At 41.2% G+C, this 20639-nt stretch overlaps 1 protein-coding gene across 4 annotated transcripts in view; it reads left to right on the top strand.

Annotated features, from left to right (window-relative positions):
- TXNL4B (thioredoxin like 4B) overlaps positions 1-20639 on the top strand; it is a 45424-nt gene that overhangs the window by 22406 nt on the left and 2379 nt on the right. The window contains exons 4-5 of one of the 4 annotated variants that reach the window (XR_012026569.1): positions 11824-12014; positions 16006-17267. Coding sequence is in view for 2 of the 4 variants with exons in the window: in XM_072817446.1 (XP_072673547.1) it covers positions 11824-11995 (172 nt within the window). In the remaining 2 variants the exon portion in view is untranslated. Of the gene's footprint in view, positions 1-11823; positions 12015-12125; positions 12885-16005; positions 17268-20639 lie in introns of those variants that run through there. The other 3 variants (XR_012026570.1, XM_072817446.1, XM_072817428.1) reach the window with 3 other exon arrangements.

A 20639-nucleotide genomic window follows, 5' to 3' on the forward strand; every position in this document is an offset into this window, starting at 1 on the left:
TTCTGTATGGATATATGACTGATCCTGCATCATTTACTAAAAATATCAAATCTCAGGAGTTCAGCTCAATAAATGTATATGTAAAACAACTGTGTAATAAACACTCAGATCAAGGTATAAAATGTTTCTGGGGCATTTGGATGGCTTAGTTAAGCATCCGACTCTGGATTTTGGATCAGGTCATGATCTCAGTCAGGATTGAGAGATCAAGCCCTACATGAGGTTCCATGCTGGGTGTGGAGCCTGCTTGAAATTCTCTCTCCTTCTCCCTCTGCACCCACCCCCAGCCCTGCTCAGGCACATGCATTCTCTCTGTCTTACAAAAAAAAAAAAAAAGATATAGAATATTTCTAGCACTCTGGACAACTATTTTCGGTTCCTTGCAGTTAATACCCCACCCTAAGAAAGTAACCACTATTCTGACTTCTGTCTTGATAGAATAGTTTCCCCTGTTCTTAAACTTCATGTGAATAGAATCAAATAGTAGTCACTCATTTTTGGCTTCTTTTGCTCATCATTATGTCTGTGAGAATCAACCATATTGTCACAGTAGTTTGCTTTCTTTTTTTGTTCCTGAGAAGTATTCCCTTGTATGAATAAACCACAATTGATTAATCCATTCTCCTGTTTATGGATGTTTGAACTGATTCCAGTTTGGGGCTATTATAAATAAAGCTGCTATGAACTTTCTTGCACATGTCTTTTGATGGATACATGCACTCATTTCTCTTGAATAAATATCTTGCTATGCCAGGGCACCTGGCTGGCTCATTCAGACATCCAACTCTTGATTTGGGTTCAGGTCATGATTTCAGGGTGGTGAGACTGAACCCTGCATTAGGCTCCCCACTCAGTGGGGATTCTGCTTAAGATTCTCTCTCTCTGCCCCCTACCACACTCTTTTTTGCACATGCATGTTCTCTCTCTCTCTCTCAAATAAATAAATAAATAAATAAATAAATAAATAAATAAATCTTTAAATATCTTGCTGTGCCACGGAGTAGGCAGTGTTTAGCTTTTTTAAGAAAATATTTTATTTATTTATTTGACAGAGAGACAAAGAGAGGACAAGCAAGGGGAGCAGGAGAGGGAGAAGCAGGGAGCCCAACATGAGGCTTGATCCCAGGATCCCTGAGCTGAAGGCAGATACTTAACCAACTGAGCCACCCAGGTGCCCCAATGTTTAGGTTTAATAGATGCTTCCAAACAATTCTCCAGTGTACACTCCCACCAGCAATATATCAAAGTTCCAGTTGCTCCATATACTTGTCAATATATTTCAATTTTAGCCATTCTGGTGTATACGCAGCAAAATATAATGATGGCTTTAATTTGCATTTCCCAGATATTGAATGACATATAGAGCACTTTTTATATTATTAGTTCATTTAGAGAACCACTTTATGAACTGTCTTTTACTTATTGATTTGCAGGAATTGGTATTTTTTCTCTGAACACTATTATTAGATATATGTATAATAAACATCTTCTGTTTATTATATTCTATGGTTTATCTTTTTTCTTTTAATCATGTATTTTAAATGAACAAAAGTATATAAGTTCTTATTTTTAATATGTCCTATAGTTTTTAAAAATTTTATGGTCAGTAATTTTTGTGTCCTGATTAATAATTTTTTGCCTAAAACTTCTCCTAAATTTTATTCTAAAAGTTTATTGTTTTACATTTCTTTTTTTTTTTTTTTAAGATTTATTTATTTATTTGTTCAGAGAGAGTGAAAGAGAGGCAGAGACACAGGCAGACAGAGAAGCAGGCCCCATGCAGGGAGCCCGGCATGGGACTCGATACCGGGTCTCCAGGATCACACCCCGGGCCGCAGGCGGCGCTAAACCGCTGCGCCACCGGGGCTGCCCTATTGTTTTACATTTCTTATTTAGATCTATAATCCATGCAGAAATAATGTTTGCATATGATGTGAGATAAAAGTTCAAGTTCATTTTTTCCATATAAATATGCATCATCCTTTGCCTCTAAGTTGCAGTGGTACCTTTTTTAGAAATTAGGTGACCAGGAGTACCTGGGTGGCTCAATGGTTGAGTATCTGCCTTTGGTTCAGGTCATGATCCCATGGTCCTGGGATCGAGTCCCACATCAGGCTCCCTGAGGGAGTCTGCTTCTCCCTCTGCCTCTCTCTCTCTCTCTCTGTGTCTCTCATGAATGAATAAATAAAATCAGAAAGAAAGAAATGAATAAATAAAATCAGAAAGAAAATCAGAAAGAAAAGAAAAGAAAGAAATTAGGTGACCATATATGAGTTGGTCTCTTTCTATAACCATATATGAGTTGGTCTCTTTCTATATTTTTTATTCTGTTCCATTAGTCTGTCTTGTCCTGAGTCAATGCAACTGTCTTCATAAGGAACTTTATTGTGAATCTTGCTATTCAGTATTATAAGTGTTTTAACTTTATTCTTCTTCCTCAAGATTGTCTTGATGGACTATAATATATTCTACATCCTTTGCATTTCATATAAATTGGAAAATCAGCTTTCAATTTTCACAGATGTCCTGCTGGGATTTTGATTGAGAGTACTTTAAATCTCTAGATCAACTTGAGGAGAACTGACAATATTGAGTCTTCCAATCTGTAAACATGGTATATGCCCTCATTTATTTAAGGTGTCTTTAATTCCAGTGCCTTGTATATTTTAGGATAGGTCTTTGCACCTCTTTTATTAGATTTATTACTACGTGTTCTATTTGATGGCTATTACAAATGATATTTTCATTTAATTTGCTAATTGTTTATAATGAATATAGAGAATTAAATTTGATCTTTGTATATTGACATTATGTCCATCAACTTGGTAGATTCACTAATTAAATCTAATAGTTTCATTGATCTAGATGTTTTAGGTACACAATCATTTCATCTGCAAATAATGGCTCTTTTACCTCATCGTTTCTAATTTTTATACCTTTTTTTTTCTTACCTTATTGCACTAACTAGGATTTTTGTTATAATGTCAAATAGAGGGACTGCCTTTGAGCTTCTGCCTTTGGCTCAGGGCGTGATCCCAATCCAGGGATCGAGTCCCGCATCATGTTCCCTGTGAGGAGCCTGCTTCTCGCTCTGCCTGTGTCTCTGCCTCTCTCTGTGTGTCTCTCATGAATGAATAAATAAATAAAATCTCTAAAAAAAAATATCAAATAGAAGTGGGGAGCAGGCATCCTTGTCTACTCCAAAACTCAGGAAAGGAAAAACCATTCAAAATTTCACTCTTAAGTATTATGTTAGTTGTAGGTTTTTTGTTTTGTTTGTTGTTTTTATAGATATTCTTTATCAGATTAAAGAAGTTCTCTTTAAAAAAAAAAAAATTTAGGGATCCCTGGATGGCTCAGTAGTTTAGCGTCTGCCTTCGGCTCAGGGCTTGATCCTGGGGTCCTGGGATCGAGTCCCACATTGGGCTCTCTGCGTGGAGCCTGCTTCTCCCTCTGTCTGTGTCTCTGCCTCTGTGTGTGTGTGTGTGTGTGTCTGTCATGAATAAATACATAAAATTTTTTTTAAAAAAGATTTTATTTATTTATTTGAGAGAGAGAGAGCACAAAGCTCCACTAAGTGGGGAGCTGAGGCAAGACTCAATTCCAGGACCCTGATATCATGACCAGAGCCAAAGGCAGATGTTTGAATGACTGAGCCACCCAGGTGCCTCTAAGGAAGTTCTCTTCTATTCCTAGTTCATTAAGCTTTTTTAGCATGTAGAGGTGTCAAATGTTTTTTCTTTATTCATTAAGATTATCTGTCTCGTTAATGTGGTGAGTTCATTGCTCAATTTTTGAATGTTAAACCAACTTTGCACTTCTGAAATAAACTTCAATTTCTCATGATGTAGTATATTTTTTATATATTGCTGGGTTTGATTTGTTGATTATTTTTTAGGATTTTTCCATTTGACTTCATAAGGAATATTGGTCTATAAGTTTCCTTTCTTGTAATATCCTTACCAGGGTTTAATATTAAGTTTATGTTGATCTCTTAATGCACGATGGAGAATGTTCTCTATTTTTTCTATTACATGAAAGAGTTTGTGTAAGATTGATATTATTTTTCTTAATTGTATGGAGGAATTTTCCAATGAAGACATATAGGCCTATATGGTTCTCATATTTGAAAGATTTTAAACTAAAAGGGGACCTGATCTCTGGTCATGGCACAGAAGATCCTCCCACATCCTCCCACAGACACACGAAATCTACAGCTACATATAGATAATTTCCCTCTGAAGACTAATTGAACTGCGCTGTAAAACAAGTGATTAAAGGACCACATCAAGATGAGTAAGAGACGCAGAGACAATCTTATCAAAAAAGCCCACCCCCAGCCCAGAAACACAAGAGGGAGGGACATCACCAGGCCAATACTTCTCTCTCAGAGGAGTGAGGGGTTGTTGCTCCATATCAGACACCACAACCTCTGGTATCTACACCAGAAAAACAAGCCCCAGAATGTCTGATGGGGAAAATCCATGGGGCTGACATCTGGAGGTCCCAAAGTGCTATAGGAAACTGAAATTCCATCTTGGAAGTCTCTCTCACCCCAAGACTGAACAAAACAAAACAAAACAAAACAAAAACAGGAGTTGGTGTTTTTTTTGTTTTTTGTTTTTAAAAAACAGGAGTTTGAAAAGCACCTAGACTGTATGTGAAGGGAATTTATTTGCGGATCCAAGGACATTGCCTGCAGGGGCTGGGGACAGTTGAGACACTCTGGAGATGGAGGTGCTGGAGGACACCATTTTGCACTCTCTCCACATGGCCTGCTAGCACAGGATGCTGAGCTCGGAGGTAGCACCCTCCTGCCACCTTGCTGAGATTGGCAGGGCCATGCGGTCATGGCATTTGCTGAGGTCAGAGAGCACTCCCCAATTCCCTGGCTGGTCAGAGTTCTTCTACTCCTAGCTAAAGTCTGCAAACATAGGTGATTGCAACACTCCTCTCCCCCCCACCCCCGGCTTAGGCTGGCAAGTGCAAGAGGTCATGGCATTCTCCTACTTTCAGCCTAAAGCCAAGATCTGCACAAAGACAAGGCACGATTCTCCTGCATTGTTAAAGCCCATGGGTGAGCAGTCAAGACATTTTTCTGCTTCCTCTCTGGAACTACTAATGTGCCCCACCCCCAATATTCTTCAGCAGCCTTGCCAAAGCCAACAGACACACAGCCCACACAGGGACACCCCTGATTGCCTGGCCCTGGTGGCCAAGAGGACTTGTGTTCCAGATCTCAATGGGACTGTAACAATCAGAAAAACAGTTCTTGACAGGCCACACACCCCAGCATGCTGCTTAGACAGCAAACTACAACATAATCCCAGTCTTCCTGTGAAAAAGCCTGTTTCAAAAAGCCTAGAGCTTCAGCCTGAGGGACAGGCTTCAGGTTTCCCAAGAATCTAGAGGCTAAGGAGGCATTCACAAGGAATGTAAGCAGGGAAACCCCCTGCTGGCTATACCCCTTGGCCTTGCTACACTTTAACAAGACTTCCAAGAAAGGAGCTTATACACTTATCTGGAGACCTGATTTTTGCAGTTGTCGCCCAGGGGACCTAGAGATCTTCTGGTCTGGAAAGCAGGAGAGATTACAATTGCAACCTCATAGGGCTATGTACATATGCATAATTTAAAAGCGCCCCCTCAGAATCTGGCTTCCAATCAACCTGAAACTATGTTCTAAGTGAAATTCCTCCCTTGGATCACTGACAAGTCTTGGCACACCCTCTACAATGAGGTCATATCAAGAATAAATTAGGCAGTTTAGACAAAGTTTCAAGAGACAACCAAGAGCTAGGGCAGGGTTGAATGAGAAAGATAATAATTTAAGCAAGGCCACTTCTTCAAGAGAGAGAGGTAGATGTTTTGCCTAATACATAGAAATAAACACAGAATCAAGCAAAATGAAGAGGAAGAGAAATGTATTCCAAACAAAAGAATAAGATAAAACCTCAGAAAACGACCTTAATGATATGCAGATATGTAATCTACCTGATAAGGAATTCAAAGTAATGATCATAAAGAAGCTCACCAAACTCAGAAGAAAAATGAATAAACACAGTGAGAACTTCAACAAAGAGAAAACATAAGAGAGCACAAAGAAAGAAGAAAAGGAAAACGTAAGAGAGTACCAAAGAGAATTCTCAGAGCTGAAGAATACAAAAACTGAACTGAAAAATACATTACAACAACAGATTTGATAAAGCAGAAGAAAGAATCAGCAACCTGGAAGATAAAGCAATGAAACTCACCCAGACAGAGTATCAAAAAGAAAAAACAACTTTAAAAAATAAAGATATAACTTAAGTGACCACTGGGGCAACATCAAGCACAATAGCATTTGTATTATAAGGGATCCAGAAGGAGAGGAGTGACAGTGTCAGAAAACTTATTTGAATATATAATAGCTGAAAACTTCCCTAATTTAGGGAGAGAGATATCTAGGTCCAAGAATCCTGAGAGTTCCAAAAATGATGAACCCAAAGAGAGGTACACTAGGACACATTAAGATTAAAATGTCAAAAAAAAAAAAAAAAAAGATTAAAATGTCAAAAGTTGGGGCATCTGGGTGGCTCAGAGTTGGCTCAGGTCATAATCTCAGGGTCCTGGGATCAAGCCCCATGTCAGGCTCCCTGCTCTGTGGGAAGCCTGCTTCTCTCTCTCCCTCCCTCTGGCTGCTCAGGCTCTGTCTCTGTCTCTCTGTCTCTGTCTCTGTCTCTCTCCCTCTCTCTCAAATAAATAAAATCTTAAAAAAAATAAAATGTTAAAGGTTAAAATTAAGGAGAAACTCTTAAAAGCAGCAAGGGAAAACAAATTGCATACAAGGGAAATGCCATAGGCTATTTATCAGCAGATTTATCAGCAGAAATTTTTCAAGCCAAAAAAAAAGAATTTTTTTCAAGCCAAAAGAAAGTGGCATGATATATTCAAAGTGCTAAAAGAAATAAGCTTTCAACCAAGAATACTCTATCCAGTAAAATTATCATTCAGATTTGAAGTAGAGTTTAACGACACCCCAGTACCCCACCCATTCCTCCCTTTTCCCAGGCTGCCAACTTCTAACCACAATAGTGACTCTGTGCTTGTCTGTTTAGTTCTGTGTATAAATGGAATGTTGTGGAGATGACCCTTCCTTGTGCCGCCTGGTTCCCCTCCCCTTTTCCCCTGGTCTTTGCACTCATGGAAACAGGACCAGTAAGGGACCTTCAATTAAAACACACACACACACACACACACACACACACACACAAACCATAAGACATCAGAGGTAGTAAAAATGTAGGATTTTTGGATGTGTTCAAATTTAAGTTGCTATTAACTTAAAATAGACTGTTATGAACATGGGATAAGATACGTGAGCCTCATAGTATCTACAAAGTAAATACACAAAAGAAAATGAGAAAGAAATCTAAACAACACTAAAGAAAGTCATCAAACTACAAGAGAAGAGAGGAATACAAAAATAGTTGGAGAACAATTAACAAAATGGCAATAAATACATACCTATCCATAATTACTTTAAATGTAAATGAACTAAATTCTCCAATCAAAAGATGTGGAGTGTATGAAGGGATTATAAAAGCCAAGACATATCTATTTACTACCTAGAAGAGACTCATTTCAGAAGTAAAGACATACACAAACTGAAAGTGAAAGGATGGAAAAATACTCCATGTAAATGGAAACAAAAGGAAAGCTAATGCAGCTATGCTTATATCAGACAAAATAGACTTTAAAACAAAGACTGTAATAAAAAACAAAGGGGCACTACATAATTATGGAGAGGTCAATCCTGTAAGAAAATATAACACTTACAAACATATGTGCACCCAACATAGGAGCATCAAAATATATGAAGCCAATAGTAACAGACCTAAAGGGGGAACTTGATAGCAGTGTAGTGAAAGTAGGAGATTTTAACACCCTACTGATACCAATGGGTTTATCATCCAGATAGAAAATCAATAAGAAAACATCAGCCTTAAATGACACATTAGACCAGATGGACTTAACAGGTATATAGAGAACATTCCATCCCAAAGCAGCAGAATAGAGAGGTGCCTGGCTGACTCAGTCAGTAAAGCATGTGACTCTCGTTCTTGGGGTTGTGAGTTCAAGCCCCACTTTGAGCATAGAGATTACTTTAAAAGAAAAAAAACAGCAGAATACACATTCTTCTCAAGTGCGCACAGAACAATCTCCTCGGTATTTCATCTTTTAGGCCATAAAACAAGTTTCAATAAATTCAAGAAGATTGAAATCATATGAAGTATCTTTTCTGGTTACAATGGTATAAAAAACTAGACATCAATTACAAGAAGAAAACTGGCAAAATTACAAATATGTTGAGGTTAATCCTGGAGTCCCGGGATTGAGTCCCACATCGGGCTCTCTGCATGGAGCCTGCTTCTCCATCCTCTTCCTATGTCTCTGCCTCTCTCTCTGTGTCTCTCATGAATAAATAAATAAAATCTTTAAAAAAAAAAAAGAAAACAAAAGAAGAGAAATCTCAAATAAACAATTTAACTTTACACCTAAGGGGACTAAAAAAAAAAAAAAGATTAAATGATGCCCAAAGTTAGTAGAAGGAAGGAAATAATAAACCAGAGAGAAATAAATGAAATAGAGAAATAGAGACCAAAAAAGACTAAAAAGAAAATATCGATGAAACTAAGAGCTGGTTCTTCAAAAAGATAAAATCAATAAACTTTTAGCTAGACTCACCAAGACAAAAGAAGAAGAAGAAGAAGAAGAAGAAGAAGAAGAAGAAGAAGAAAAAGAAGAAGAAAAAGAAGAAGAAGAAGGAGAAAAGAAAAAAGAGGGCTCAAATAAATAAAATAAATGAAAGAGGACATGTTACACCTGTAAGAATGGCTAAAATAAAAAAGACAAGAAATAACATGTGTTGGTGAAGATGTGAAAAAAGGAACACTTGTACACTGTTGATGGAAATGTAAACTGGTACAGACTCTGAAGAAAAGAGTATGGAATGTTAAAAATAGAAATAACATATGATCCAATAATTCCACTATGAAAACATGAAATTGAAAAGATATTTGCACCCCTATGCATCACTGTTTACAATAGTCAAGATATGGAAGCAGCCTAAGTGTCCATTGACAGACGAATGAATAAGGAAGATGTGGTGTATTATGCAGCCATAAAAGAATAAGATCGTGCTATTTGAGACAACATGGAAGGATCTAAAGGGTATTATGCTAAGTGAAATAAGTCAGACTGAGAAAGACAAATACCATATGATTTCACTCATATGTGGATCTAAAAAAAAAGGAATAAACATACAAAAAGCAGAATTAGATCTGTAAACATAAAGAACAAACTGATGGTTACTAGAGAGCAGAGTGTGAGAAAATGGGCAAATGAGTCAATGGGGAGTGGGAGATATAGGCTTCCAGTTATAGAATGAATATGTCACAGAAATAAAAGGCACAACATAAGGAATATAGTCAATGATATTATGTAGTGATGTATGATGATAGGTGGTAGCTACATTCATGATGAATATAGCATAATGTATAAACTTGTCAAATCACTATGTTGTACACCTGAAACTAATATAACATTGTGTGCCATAGTCAAAAAAGAAAAGGAAGGAAGGAGAAAGGGAGGACGGATGGGAAAACCTTTTTTTCTTAAAAGACATTGAAGAAGACATAAATAAATGGAAAGATAGTCCATATTCATGGACTGGAAGAATTACTATTATTAAAATGTCCATAATACCCAAAGTGATCTACAGATTGAATGCAATTCCTATCAGAATTCCAAAGGCATTTTTTCACAGAACTACAACAAATAATTCTAAAATTTGACCCCATAAAAACAAAATCTTAAGAAGAACAAAGCTGGAAGTATCATGGTCCCTGACTTAAAACTGTACTACAAAGCTGTAGTAATCAAAACAGCATGGTACTGTCATAAAAACAGACTCATAGATCAATGGAACAGATTAGATAGCCCAGAAATAAACTCATGCATATATCATCAGATAATGTACAACAAAAGAGACAAGAATATACAATCAGGAAAAGACAATCTCTTCAGTAAATGGTTTTGGGAAAACTGGACAGCTACATGCAAAAGAATGAAACTGGAGGGATCCCTGGGTGGCGCAGCGGTTTAGCGCCTGCCTTTGGCCCAGGGCGTGATCCTGGAGACCCGGGATCGAATCCCACGTCAGGCTCCCGGTGCATGGAGCCTGCTTCTCCCTCTGCCTATGTCTCTGCCTCTCTCTCTCTCTCTCTCTCTCTCTCTCTCTCAATGACTCATAAATAAATAAAAATTAAAAAAAAAGAATGAAACTGGATTATTCTCTTACACCATATACATCAATTAATTCAAAATGGATTAAAGACTTGAATGTGTAAGACTTGCATGAGAAGCCATGGAATGAGAACCACCTGAGTTTTCCTAGGAGTGTCCATGACCTTAGAACAGAATGAATAATTGAGTGTTGAATTCAGAACAGCACATGTTGTTCAAAATTTCAGTTTGTATCGATAAGAAAATTAAACAAAGATGTTCCACTATTTCTCCTCTTTCTAGGTTATCTTGGTTATCTCACGTTCCCTCAGCCACCAGAGACCAGGAACTATGAGATCCCGCTGTGCCTGGAACATGGACATTGGTTCCCAGCTGTACTTCCTTAGTGCCACCAATTATTGTCTTGAAAATTGCATCACTGGCAGACATACATACTGATGTTTTGAGCTTTTTAAAGAGCTTCTTGAAAGTAGCATCAGGGGACACCTGGGTGGCTCAGTGGTTGAGCCTTTGACTCAGGTCATGATCCCGGGGTCCTGGCATCGAGTCCCACATTAGGCTCCTGGGGGAAAGCCTGCCTCTGCCTCTGCCTATGTCTCTGCCTCTCTCTGTGTGTCTCTCATGAATATATAAATAAAATCTTTTTTAAAAAATGTAGCATCAGCCCCCCAAAAAAGCCTCAATCTTGACACTTTATAAATGAGAAACTGCTAACTTCCAAGATTTTAAATCCAGTTTTACCCTCAAACCAGCTTCCTATCAGTAAGACAGCCAACCAGAGCCGGTAAACCCACAGTACATCAAACCTTCAAATACAATCTGCCAGTAGGAAGTTGGTCAGAGGTCAAAGGTGTGCAGATATTGTTAAAGAACAAAATTTGGGGCAGCCCAGGTGGCTCAGCGGTTTAGCATCTGCCTTCAGCCCAGGGCATGATCCTGGAGATCCTGGATCGAGTCCCACATCGAGCTCCCTGCATGGAGCCTGCTTCTCCCTCTGCCTGTGTCTCTGCCTCTCTCTCTCTCTCTCTCTGTGTCTCTCATGAATAAATGAACAAAATGTTTAAAAAGTTAAAAAAAGAACAAAATTCAACAAAGTAAATTTGAGGATCTAATTAGCTTTATGAGGGGATTCATGAATCAGGCAGCGTCCTGTCTAGCAAGTAGAGAGCGTGTTCTGAGGAGTTGTACAAAACAGAAAAAAAAAAATGTTTTAATAGGAAGAAGGGTGGGCAAGGAAGTTATTAGCAAAAAGAAAGACAAGGAAGGAAGAGAGGGAGGGAGGGGGAAAGAGAGGGATCGTTTCTGGCCAGTACACCTTTTGGAGGTGGGGGTGGAGGGACAGGCACATGACCTCACCAGTGCTGATCTGGAAATTTCAGGTTGACTGTTAAAGGTCACATTCCTGGAATAAGATGAAACTATAATTAAGTCTTGGTTTGGTATTGTGGGGGGTGGGAGGGATGACTCCAACTGTTGCTTGTTGTTTCTTCTTTTTTAACATTATTATGAATATAATCCCCTTGTGTGCACCTCCAGAAATTCCCAGCGTGGACTAAGTCAGCAAACTCCATTAATGGAGACAACAGACCAGAACTGGGGAAAGGACTACACCAGCAAGCCCCAGGAAACAGGACTCTGGGCTAGAACTGGAGACCGGATTTCAACGTGGAATTGCAAGCAAGAGCTTGAGGCAAGAGCTAAGGACTGACACTTGGTTAGAGCCTCTGGTAAGTTTAGATTGCCCCATCTTGGAAAGCCAGTTAGATCAGAAGCTTGAAGCAGAGAATAGAGCTCAAGCAGAGAGGAAATCACAGCCCTTGGAAACATCTGTTTTTTAGGGAAGACCCTAGAGCACTGACACTCAAAGCAGGAGAAGTCTGATGCTGCAAAGTTTTGAGCATGAGCAGTCCCCAGCTTTGTGCCTTCCTACACCCCCATCCCATTGGGCCAGGCCCTGGGGGCATCACCTCCCAGAAGCAGGCAAAGACCACGTGGGCCATGGCTACAAAACGCATTAGGAAATACACCAAGGAAACTGCCTGGAAACAATGTCCCCAGAGTGCCAGCCAGGTTCTGGGAAGAGTTGAGCCATCAGAACTCTCTAGAAGGAATGGTGTTAAAACTCTGCTTTGAGGTGCAAGAAATTAGGGATTTGCATAATTGTGGCCCCTGGGAAATTGTAAAAAATTGGTCCTAGCCACACAGAGAAATCACTGCAGCTGCCTGAAGCTGTGCCCCCAAGTGACTCTCCTCTCTGCTAGGGGCGCACTGGGATCCTTCCACTGTTGTAGAGTGTGTCCCCCTGGGTTCTGGTCGGTCCTGTTTGTATTTGACTCTTCTGAGCCATGAAGAGATGTTAGAAAACTCAGTTACCTTCATCCCCAGCAGGCAGCCCAGCCACTGACAGGAAACAGAATCTCAATAAATGATTGTTGGAAGAATGAATGAGTGAAAGAGCAAATGAATGTGGGTCAGCCTTATTCTGTGTGTATCTGTCTCTCATGCACACACACACACACACACACACATACATACATATGTGTGTGTGTGTTTCATTGGTTATATCAGAATCTCAAATAAAATTGAAATTCTTCCCTCACCAGAATGATTTCTTTTGGGTCCCCAGACTTGGGATCCATACTTTTTGCTCTGTCGAGGTAGGAAGATGTCACTGCATTCATTACAGGATTTTTAAATTCAACCTCCAAGAGAGTGGTCAGGGGGTGTGGGGTCTCGATGACCCCGGAAACATGCTGACCCTTCTGGGCACAGCTTTGTTCCTGGACCCAAGTCAACCCTAGTGATTAATGGGGCTCAAGTAGTACAACCAGATTACCTTCACATGCTGTATCTCTTTTTTGTTTCCTGTGGGACACTTCCCAGATGGAGTCTTCAACCCCCAGGAAACCTCTCCTGGGTTGGCGAGAATGTGGAGTTGGACTACTTACCACATTTCCTCTCCTAAAGGTCCTGCCCTTTGGAGCCTTGCCCCTGAGTTACTGCTCAGTTTTGTATTTCACAAAACTACTGTGTACCGATTGCAGGTCATTCCCACTCTGTCCCTGCACACACATACTTGTCCCCTGGTGTTCTCTTACATGTGACAAGCCACACTCACTTCATTTCCCACATTTATCACCACAAGGTTCTCGCAGAAAATTTTGCTGCCAGGATTCATTCAACACTAGATGTTAGGTAACATGAGAGTCCGAGCACATTCTCATGGGGCATTGGCACCAGCGATCTACACCTGAAGGAAAGAGAAATCTTGAAATGTGTTTTAGCCAAGTAGAAAGTAGATAACGTATCTGACAAGCAGATACAAGATTACAGTAGGCCTTAATCTGGCTTCTTCCTTAGCTGGGATTAAATTTGGCTACGTATGAAAGAAAACCCCAATTAACAGAGACTTAAGCACACAGGGTTTACTTTCTCAAAAGAAGTGGGACAGTATACAAAGCTGGTGTTGGTAGTTCAAAGAAGCTCATTCCAGCTTTTGCCTCTGGGGTGACCCTGATTCTCAGGTATAAGATGGCTGCAAGAGCTCCAGCCATCATACTCATGTTCCAGATAGCAGAAGACTTCCCAGAAGTTGCACACAATAGTTTTTCATTCATATTTCTTAGGATGTGGTCATATATCCACACCCAGATGCAATGCAACTCAAAGGCTAAAAGAAATATAACCTTTATTTTGGGAATAAATGTAGAATGTAGAACTGTTCACAAGACAACTGCCCTGATCTCTTCAGAGGTTATTGTTCTAGATTTTAAAAGACTAAAGAGACATAAATGTGAGCTTGATTGACTCTGGGAGATATTTTAAGACAATAAGAAAAACTGGAATATGGACTGCATGTTAGGTGATATTTGAGAATCATGGCTAATTTCCTTAGGTGTGACCATGGAATTATGGTTTCACAGGAGCATGTCCTTATTGTATGAAATGCATGCTACAAAGTGCTTAGGAATGAACTGTCCTGACGTTTACCACTTCCAACAAAACACAATATATTGATAGGTAAAAATATCAATAGAGAAAACATGGAAAAGATAGTAAGAATTACTGAGCCTAAGTGGAGGGGGGTATGGATATTTATTATACTATTCTTCTAACTTTTCTGTATGTCTAAAAATTAGATGAGAGCAATCCCCCATTTGGTTTGGCTGTCCCGCAGTCTTTCACATGAGGTTGGCTGCCTCCTGGTGAAAGGAAATGATGTTCCTAGCAGTCCCCCTGTTCAGAGGGTCTGCTAGTGGGTTGGATTCCAGAGCTTGCAGGTGTGGAGAGAGAGGACTACATCTTGGCCCTCAGCTTCTCCAAGGGTCTTTCCCCATTACCCAGGATACAACACAGCAGCAAATCCATGAATGGCATCACCCATTTGAGATAACAACGTGGCAGTAGGTAGAAAATGGATCTACTAAAAAAAAAAAAAAAAAAAAAAGAAAATGGATCTACTATACAAAATCATCTCATAATGTGAAGGCATTAGTAGTGTATCATATCAGGATGGTACTGGGTAGAGTAAAACAAATGCTAGACTTGAAACTAGAAGAATCTGTTCTTCCTCCACTGTTTCTGCCCATTATATCTGTGAAGCATTTCGGCTTCCTCATCTGTAAAATGAGGATCATGAGCACTGCTTCCCCAATCTCACAGGGCTATCTGAGGACCAAAGAAGATATTGTGTGTAATTTTCTGTAAACTTATAAATGTACAAGATTATTAGGAAGGTGAACTTGCTTGTCCAGAACTTCTTCATCTTATGAGGCTCCCATGCAATTATCCACAGATACCAAGACCAAATGAAATTTTTCAAAATCCTGCTTGTAGTGGTTTGTAAATAACTCCACAAATTCTTTGGTTTTCCTCCCTTCAAAAATGTAACCTAATTTCCCTTCCCTTGAGTGTAGGCTGGACTAAGTGACTTGCTCCTAACAGGGCTGCCGGATAAAATACATGATACCCAATTAAATTTGAATTTCAGATAAACAATAAAAGATTATTCATTGTTTATCTGAAATTCAAATTAAACTGGGCATCCTTTTGCTTTTGTTTGATAGTTTTGCTAGAACTGGCAGCCCTATTCTAATGAACAGAATGAAGTGGCATAAGTAATAGTACTTGACTCCAAAACTGGGTCGTAAAAGGCACTGCAGCCTCTGCCTTGCTCCCTCTTGCATTACTCACTCTGGGAGAAGCCAGATGCCATGGTTTGAGGGTACTTGGGCAGCCCTATGGAGAGACCTACCGGCACATCCTGCCAACAGCCAGCACCCACTCCCGAGCCACATGAGTGAACCATCTGGAAGTGGATCCTCCAGGCCCCGTCAAGCCTCAGGCAACTGCCATGCCTGTCAACGTCTTGGTTACAATCTCATGAGACATGATGAGCCAGAACCACCCCAAATTCAGCTGCTCCTGAATTCCTGAGCCAGAGACACTGTGTGGGATAATAGCTGATCATTGTTTCAAGCTGCTACATTTTAGAGCCTCGGGCTCAGCCCTGGCTGGCCCTGAGATGTCTGCAGAAGGTTCCCCACCTTTCCCAGCCTCTGAGCTTTGATCACCATACCCCATTCTACCAGCATATTTCAGACCAATCAAGTGCCCACGACAGGTACCTCTGATGGCTCTTTTTTTTTTTTTTTAAATTAATGGCACATAGTAGGAAGTCTGTCTGTTAAAAGGAGACCTTTTTTTTTTTTTTTTAAGTAGGCTCTATACCCAACATGGAACCTGAGATCAAGAGTCGTAGTTGCACCAGCTGAGCGAGCCAGGAGCCCCAAAAGATCCTGTGAGGCACTTGACCTGCATCAGAAGAAGATACTCAGGACCACGTTGAACCCTCCAAACCATTGTTTTTCCTGGTGAAAAAAAAAAAAAAATGGGGCATCAGAAGGATTAGTTGGTCTCCCAAGGTGGAACTCCAAGGTCTGCACTCTTCCTGCCAACCACAATGAGTCATGGAGTGAACAGCACTCTTTGGTGCCCTCACAGCCCCCACCCTGGCTGGGGTGGTCATTCTCCTGGTATTTTTCCCACCGTCCCCCTGCTGGTACTCCTGGCTCAGGGGAGTTTCTAATTGCTGCCACAGGATGGAATGGGCCAGACACCTAAACTGGAGACCTTAATTCATTTGGTCCACAAACTAGTTTTAATGGACTGATACAACATCAGCTCCATTTTTATTTTTTTTATTTATTTATTTTTTAATTTTTATTTATTTATGATAGTCACAGAGAGAGAGAGAGAGGCAGAGACACAGGCAGAGGAAGAAGCAGGCTCCATGCACCAGGAGCCTGATGTGGGATTCGATCCCGGGTCTCCAGGATCACGCCCTGAGCCAAAGGCAGGCACCAAACCGCTGCGCCACCCAGGGATCCCAGCTCCAATTTTAAACAATGGAGCTGTCACATAAAACCTGCAGACTTCTGCCTTCTCTTATCAATGAGATGTCAGCTGGCCCTCCTGGGGGGACAAGCCACCTGGAGCAGAAGAATACAGTCTCTTGTGAGATGGAGCCTGTGCCCTCCCATCTACCACTGAGAGCAGAGATGGAGGGTCCCCAGTGTCCTGCGCACTTGATTTTCCTGCCCAGAGGCACTGATTGAACACCACCAATAACTTCCTGTGCTATCCAAGGCACACCGTTGGCCCTGAGATGAAAGTGAGTAAATCATCTCAGCTCTATGTCTTAGTCTCCTGCTTGACCTTGAGAACACCATTCTGATGGGATGTTTTCCTGCTCCCATCCTCATGGATAACTGGACAAAAAGTATTGGCTACAGAACTTGAGCCAGAGCAGCCTATCAGAAGGTCAGCAGAGAAATGGCTATTTTTCAAGACACTAGATGTGTGTGACTTGATGTACCTACCCCTGTGAAGGAAACTACTGACGGAAGGAAGCTCAGCCCCTTCTGATACAGAGCTGTACCCACTCGTAGGCCCCACCAGTAGGAGGGTGACCTGAACAGGTAAGAATGGGAGAATCCAGGGAAACCTACTGCCCTTCTGTTTTCCTTCCCTGGGGGTCTGCCTCAGTGGAAGCCTCTCTCTCTCTCTCTCTCTCTCTCTCACACACACACACACACAGAAATGGGTGTGACAGTCACTCTGGCTGCAGCCCAAAGTGGCTTACTTACTAAATCCACAGTTCCTGTTTTCTTTTTCTGCAAGGAAGAGACATAATATAAGCTATTCCCAGGGAGAAAGTAGGGAAGAAAGAACAGCTTATTCCTGACCCATACTTGGAAATTCTTGTGTGAGGCAACATAAGAGGAAAGAGAAGGGCAGCTCGGGTGGCTCAGCGGTTTAGTGCCGCCTTCAGCCCAGGGCCTGATCTTGTAGACCCGGGATCAAGTCCTGTGTCAGGCTCCCTGCATGGATCCTGCTTCTCCCTCTGCCTATGTCTCTACCTCTCTCTCTCTCTCTCTCTCTCTCTCATGAATAAATAAAATACTTTTTAAAAAAAAGAGGAAAGAGAACCCCGTCTTACAAATTTCAAAGAAAGTACAATTTGGCATATCTCTCTAAAATGGCAATTTAGCAGTAACTACCAAAATTTAAGTGCATATAACCTTTACACAAGTGATCACACTTCTGGGAGTCTATTTTATGGAAATTCTAGGGGCGCCCGGGTGTCTCAGTCAGTTAAGCATCTGCCTTCAGCTCAGGTCATGATCTCAGGGTCCTGGGATCCAGCCCCACATCGGGCTCCCTGCCCCACCAGGAGTCTCCCTCTGCCTCCTCCCCTCTGCTTATGCTCATGCTCTTGTCTTTCTCTCTCAAATAAATTTAAAAATAAAAAGAAATTCTACTAGAAGAGCAAAAGATACATAAACCTAGAGACTCACTGCAGCACTGCCTGTGATGTGAAATGGTGAAGACAGCCTACACACGGCCAGCCAGAAGTAAACGCTGGTATGTCTAAGCTGTGGAAAACCACAGTTCTGTTAGAAAATGCATGGTACATCTAACAGAACACCAAAAAATTCCATCATGATACAGGAACAAAGCAAGCTGCAGGGTAAGATTTCACTTATTAACGGCTTATATTTAACTAATGTGAAATGGGCTGTGCCAATTATGCACAGAACACAAAACGTAGGAGTAAACAATGTATCAGCAAGTGGTATTAGCAACTCTAGGCACCATTCCGCTCAATGATCCTGGGCCCCAAAGGGCTACCTGGGCACCGCCAGTCTATGTCTCTCAGCACTGTGGGCTTTTCTGGGCTCTGAGCATCATTTTGAGAATTAAGAAATACTGGCTCTCCTTATACCACATGGCCCCTGGATGCCAGCCAAATACTTACCCTGGCCCTCAAGGGAGAAATAGCAGCCTGTTACAACTGTACTAAGAGGCAGAATGTTAGCCTCCAACAGAGAACCTTCCAAGGGGTAACTCTTCCTGACCCCTTCCCTTTCCTGAGCAGTTAGTCATAAAACCATTAGGTGGCACAGAGCAAGGCAGGTGCCTGCAATGGGGCAAAACACAAGCAGGTGGCTCAGAGTAGTGAAGCCCACACAGGATGAGGAGAATGTCCACAGAGTAAGCGGAGAGGACACATGGTATGGAGCATCAGAGCAGCCCCAGCCAATAAGGAAAGTGACCACGGAGGGACAGGCCAACACAAGGGTCAGAGCTTAACAGTGTGAGGATGATGTCTGCTGTGGAGAGCCACCTGGAGCAGGTGTCAGAGCTGCACAAGGTCAGGAGGGGGCTGTGGGTAGAGGATTTTGAGCCACTCAATAAAATTGAAGCATATGGGGTTACACTAGTATAAACGAAGGTTTGATGAGGAAGTAGATAATTAATTACATAGTTTCAAAGTACCTCCCTATAAAATATTAATTTCAAAGAAAAATGGGTAATTTTGCAATGGACAAGCCTGGCAGACACATGTGAACATTTCCAGCAATGAGACAAACTGAAACCATGTGACCCCTGGCAGGACGCAAGGACACAGCATTGTTTCTGGGATGTTCCTGCCAAAGCTGCATAGCCTGAATCCAGTCACAATGGGATAGCAGACAAACCCAAATGAGGGAAATTCTACACAATAATTGGCCTGTCATCTTCAAAAGTGTCAAGGACATGAAGTCAAGGACTGGCAGGAACTTTCCCAGACAGGAGACTAAAGAGACAGGACAACTAAATGTAACCTATCATTCTGAACTGGATACTTTTACAATGAAGGACATGATTGGGACAAGTGGTGAAACACAAAGCTGGCCTGTAGGAATCTTCTCTTGCGTGTAGCATAGTCCGCAAATGTAGTGGTTTGAAACACAGTCACTATTAGCTCATAGTTCTTTCTTTTTCTTTTTAAGATTTATTTATTTGAGAGACAGAATGTGTAAGTGGGGTCAGGGGCAGAGGGAGAGAATCCCCAGGCTGACTCCCTGCTGAGCACGGAGACTGACTGACACAAGGCTTGATCTCCCAACCCTAGATCACCACCTGACCCGAAACCAAGAGTCAGAGGCTCAACCGACAGAGCCTCCCAGGCGCCCAAGGCTCAGCTGGGTTCTTTCTTTCTTTTTTAAGTTATTTATTTTAGAGAGAGAGAACCTGCAAGCAGAGGGAGGGACAAAAGGAGAGAAATCTTCAAGTAGACTCTCCACTGAACGTGGAGCCAGCGGTGGGGCTCAATCCCAGGACCCTGAGATCACGACCTGAGCCGAGATCAAGAGTCCAATGCGTAACTGACTGAGCCACCCAGGTGCTGCATCCACTGGGTTTTATGCTCAGGTTATCACAAGATCAGGATCAAAGTGTTGGATAGGTTGAGTTCTTATCCAGACACGTTGGAAAGAATCTGCTTCTAAGCTCATTCAAGTCTTTGGCAAATCCAGCTCTTGGGACGCCTGGGTGGCTCAGTGGTTGAGCGTCTGCTTTCGGCTCAGGGCATGGTCCTGGAATTGAGTCCTGCGTCATGCTCCCCACAAGGAGCCTGCTTCTCCCTCTGCCTCTCTGTGTCTCTCATGAATATAAATAAATAAATAAATAAATAAATAAATAAATAAATAAATAAATAAATAAAGTAAGTAAGTAAGTAAGTAAGTAAGTAAATAAATAAATAAATAAATATTCAGCTCTTTGTGGCTGTAGGTCTGAGATCCATTTTCTTGCTGGTTATCACCCCTGGGCCAACACCTTCCTTCTCATGCCCCACATCTAGTCTTCAAAACAGCAACACTTTGATCTCTTCTTATGCTTAGCATCTCTCTGATGTCTTTTTCCACAGAAAACATTTGCTTTTAATAGGGCTCATGTGATTAGACTGGACCCACCTAAACAATCTATCTTAAGCCATGAAACTTAACAGTCATTGGAGGGATATA

The sequence above is a fragment of the Canis lupus genome, chromosome 3 (assembly GCF_048164855.1).
Source record: "Canis lupus baileyi chromosome 3, mCanLup2.hap1, whole genome shotgun sequence".
Lineage (NCBI taxonomy): Eukaryota > Metazoa > Chordata > Mammalia > Carnivora > Canidae > Canis > Canis lupus.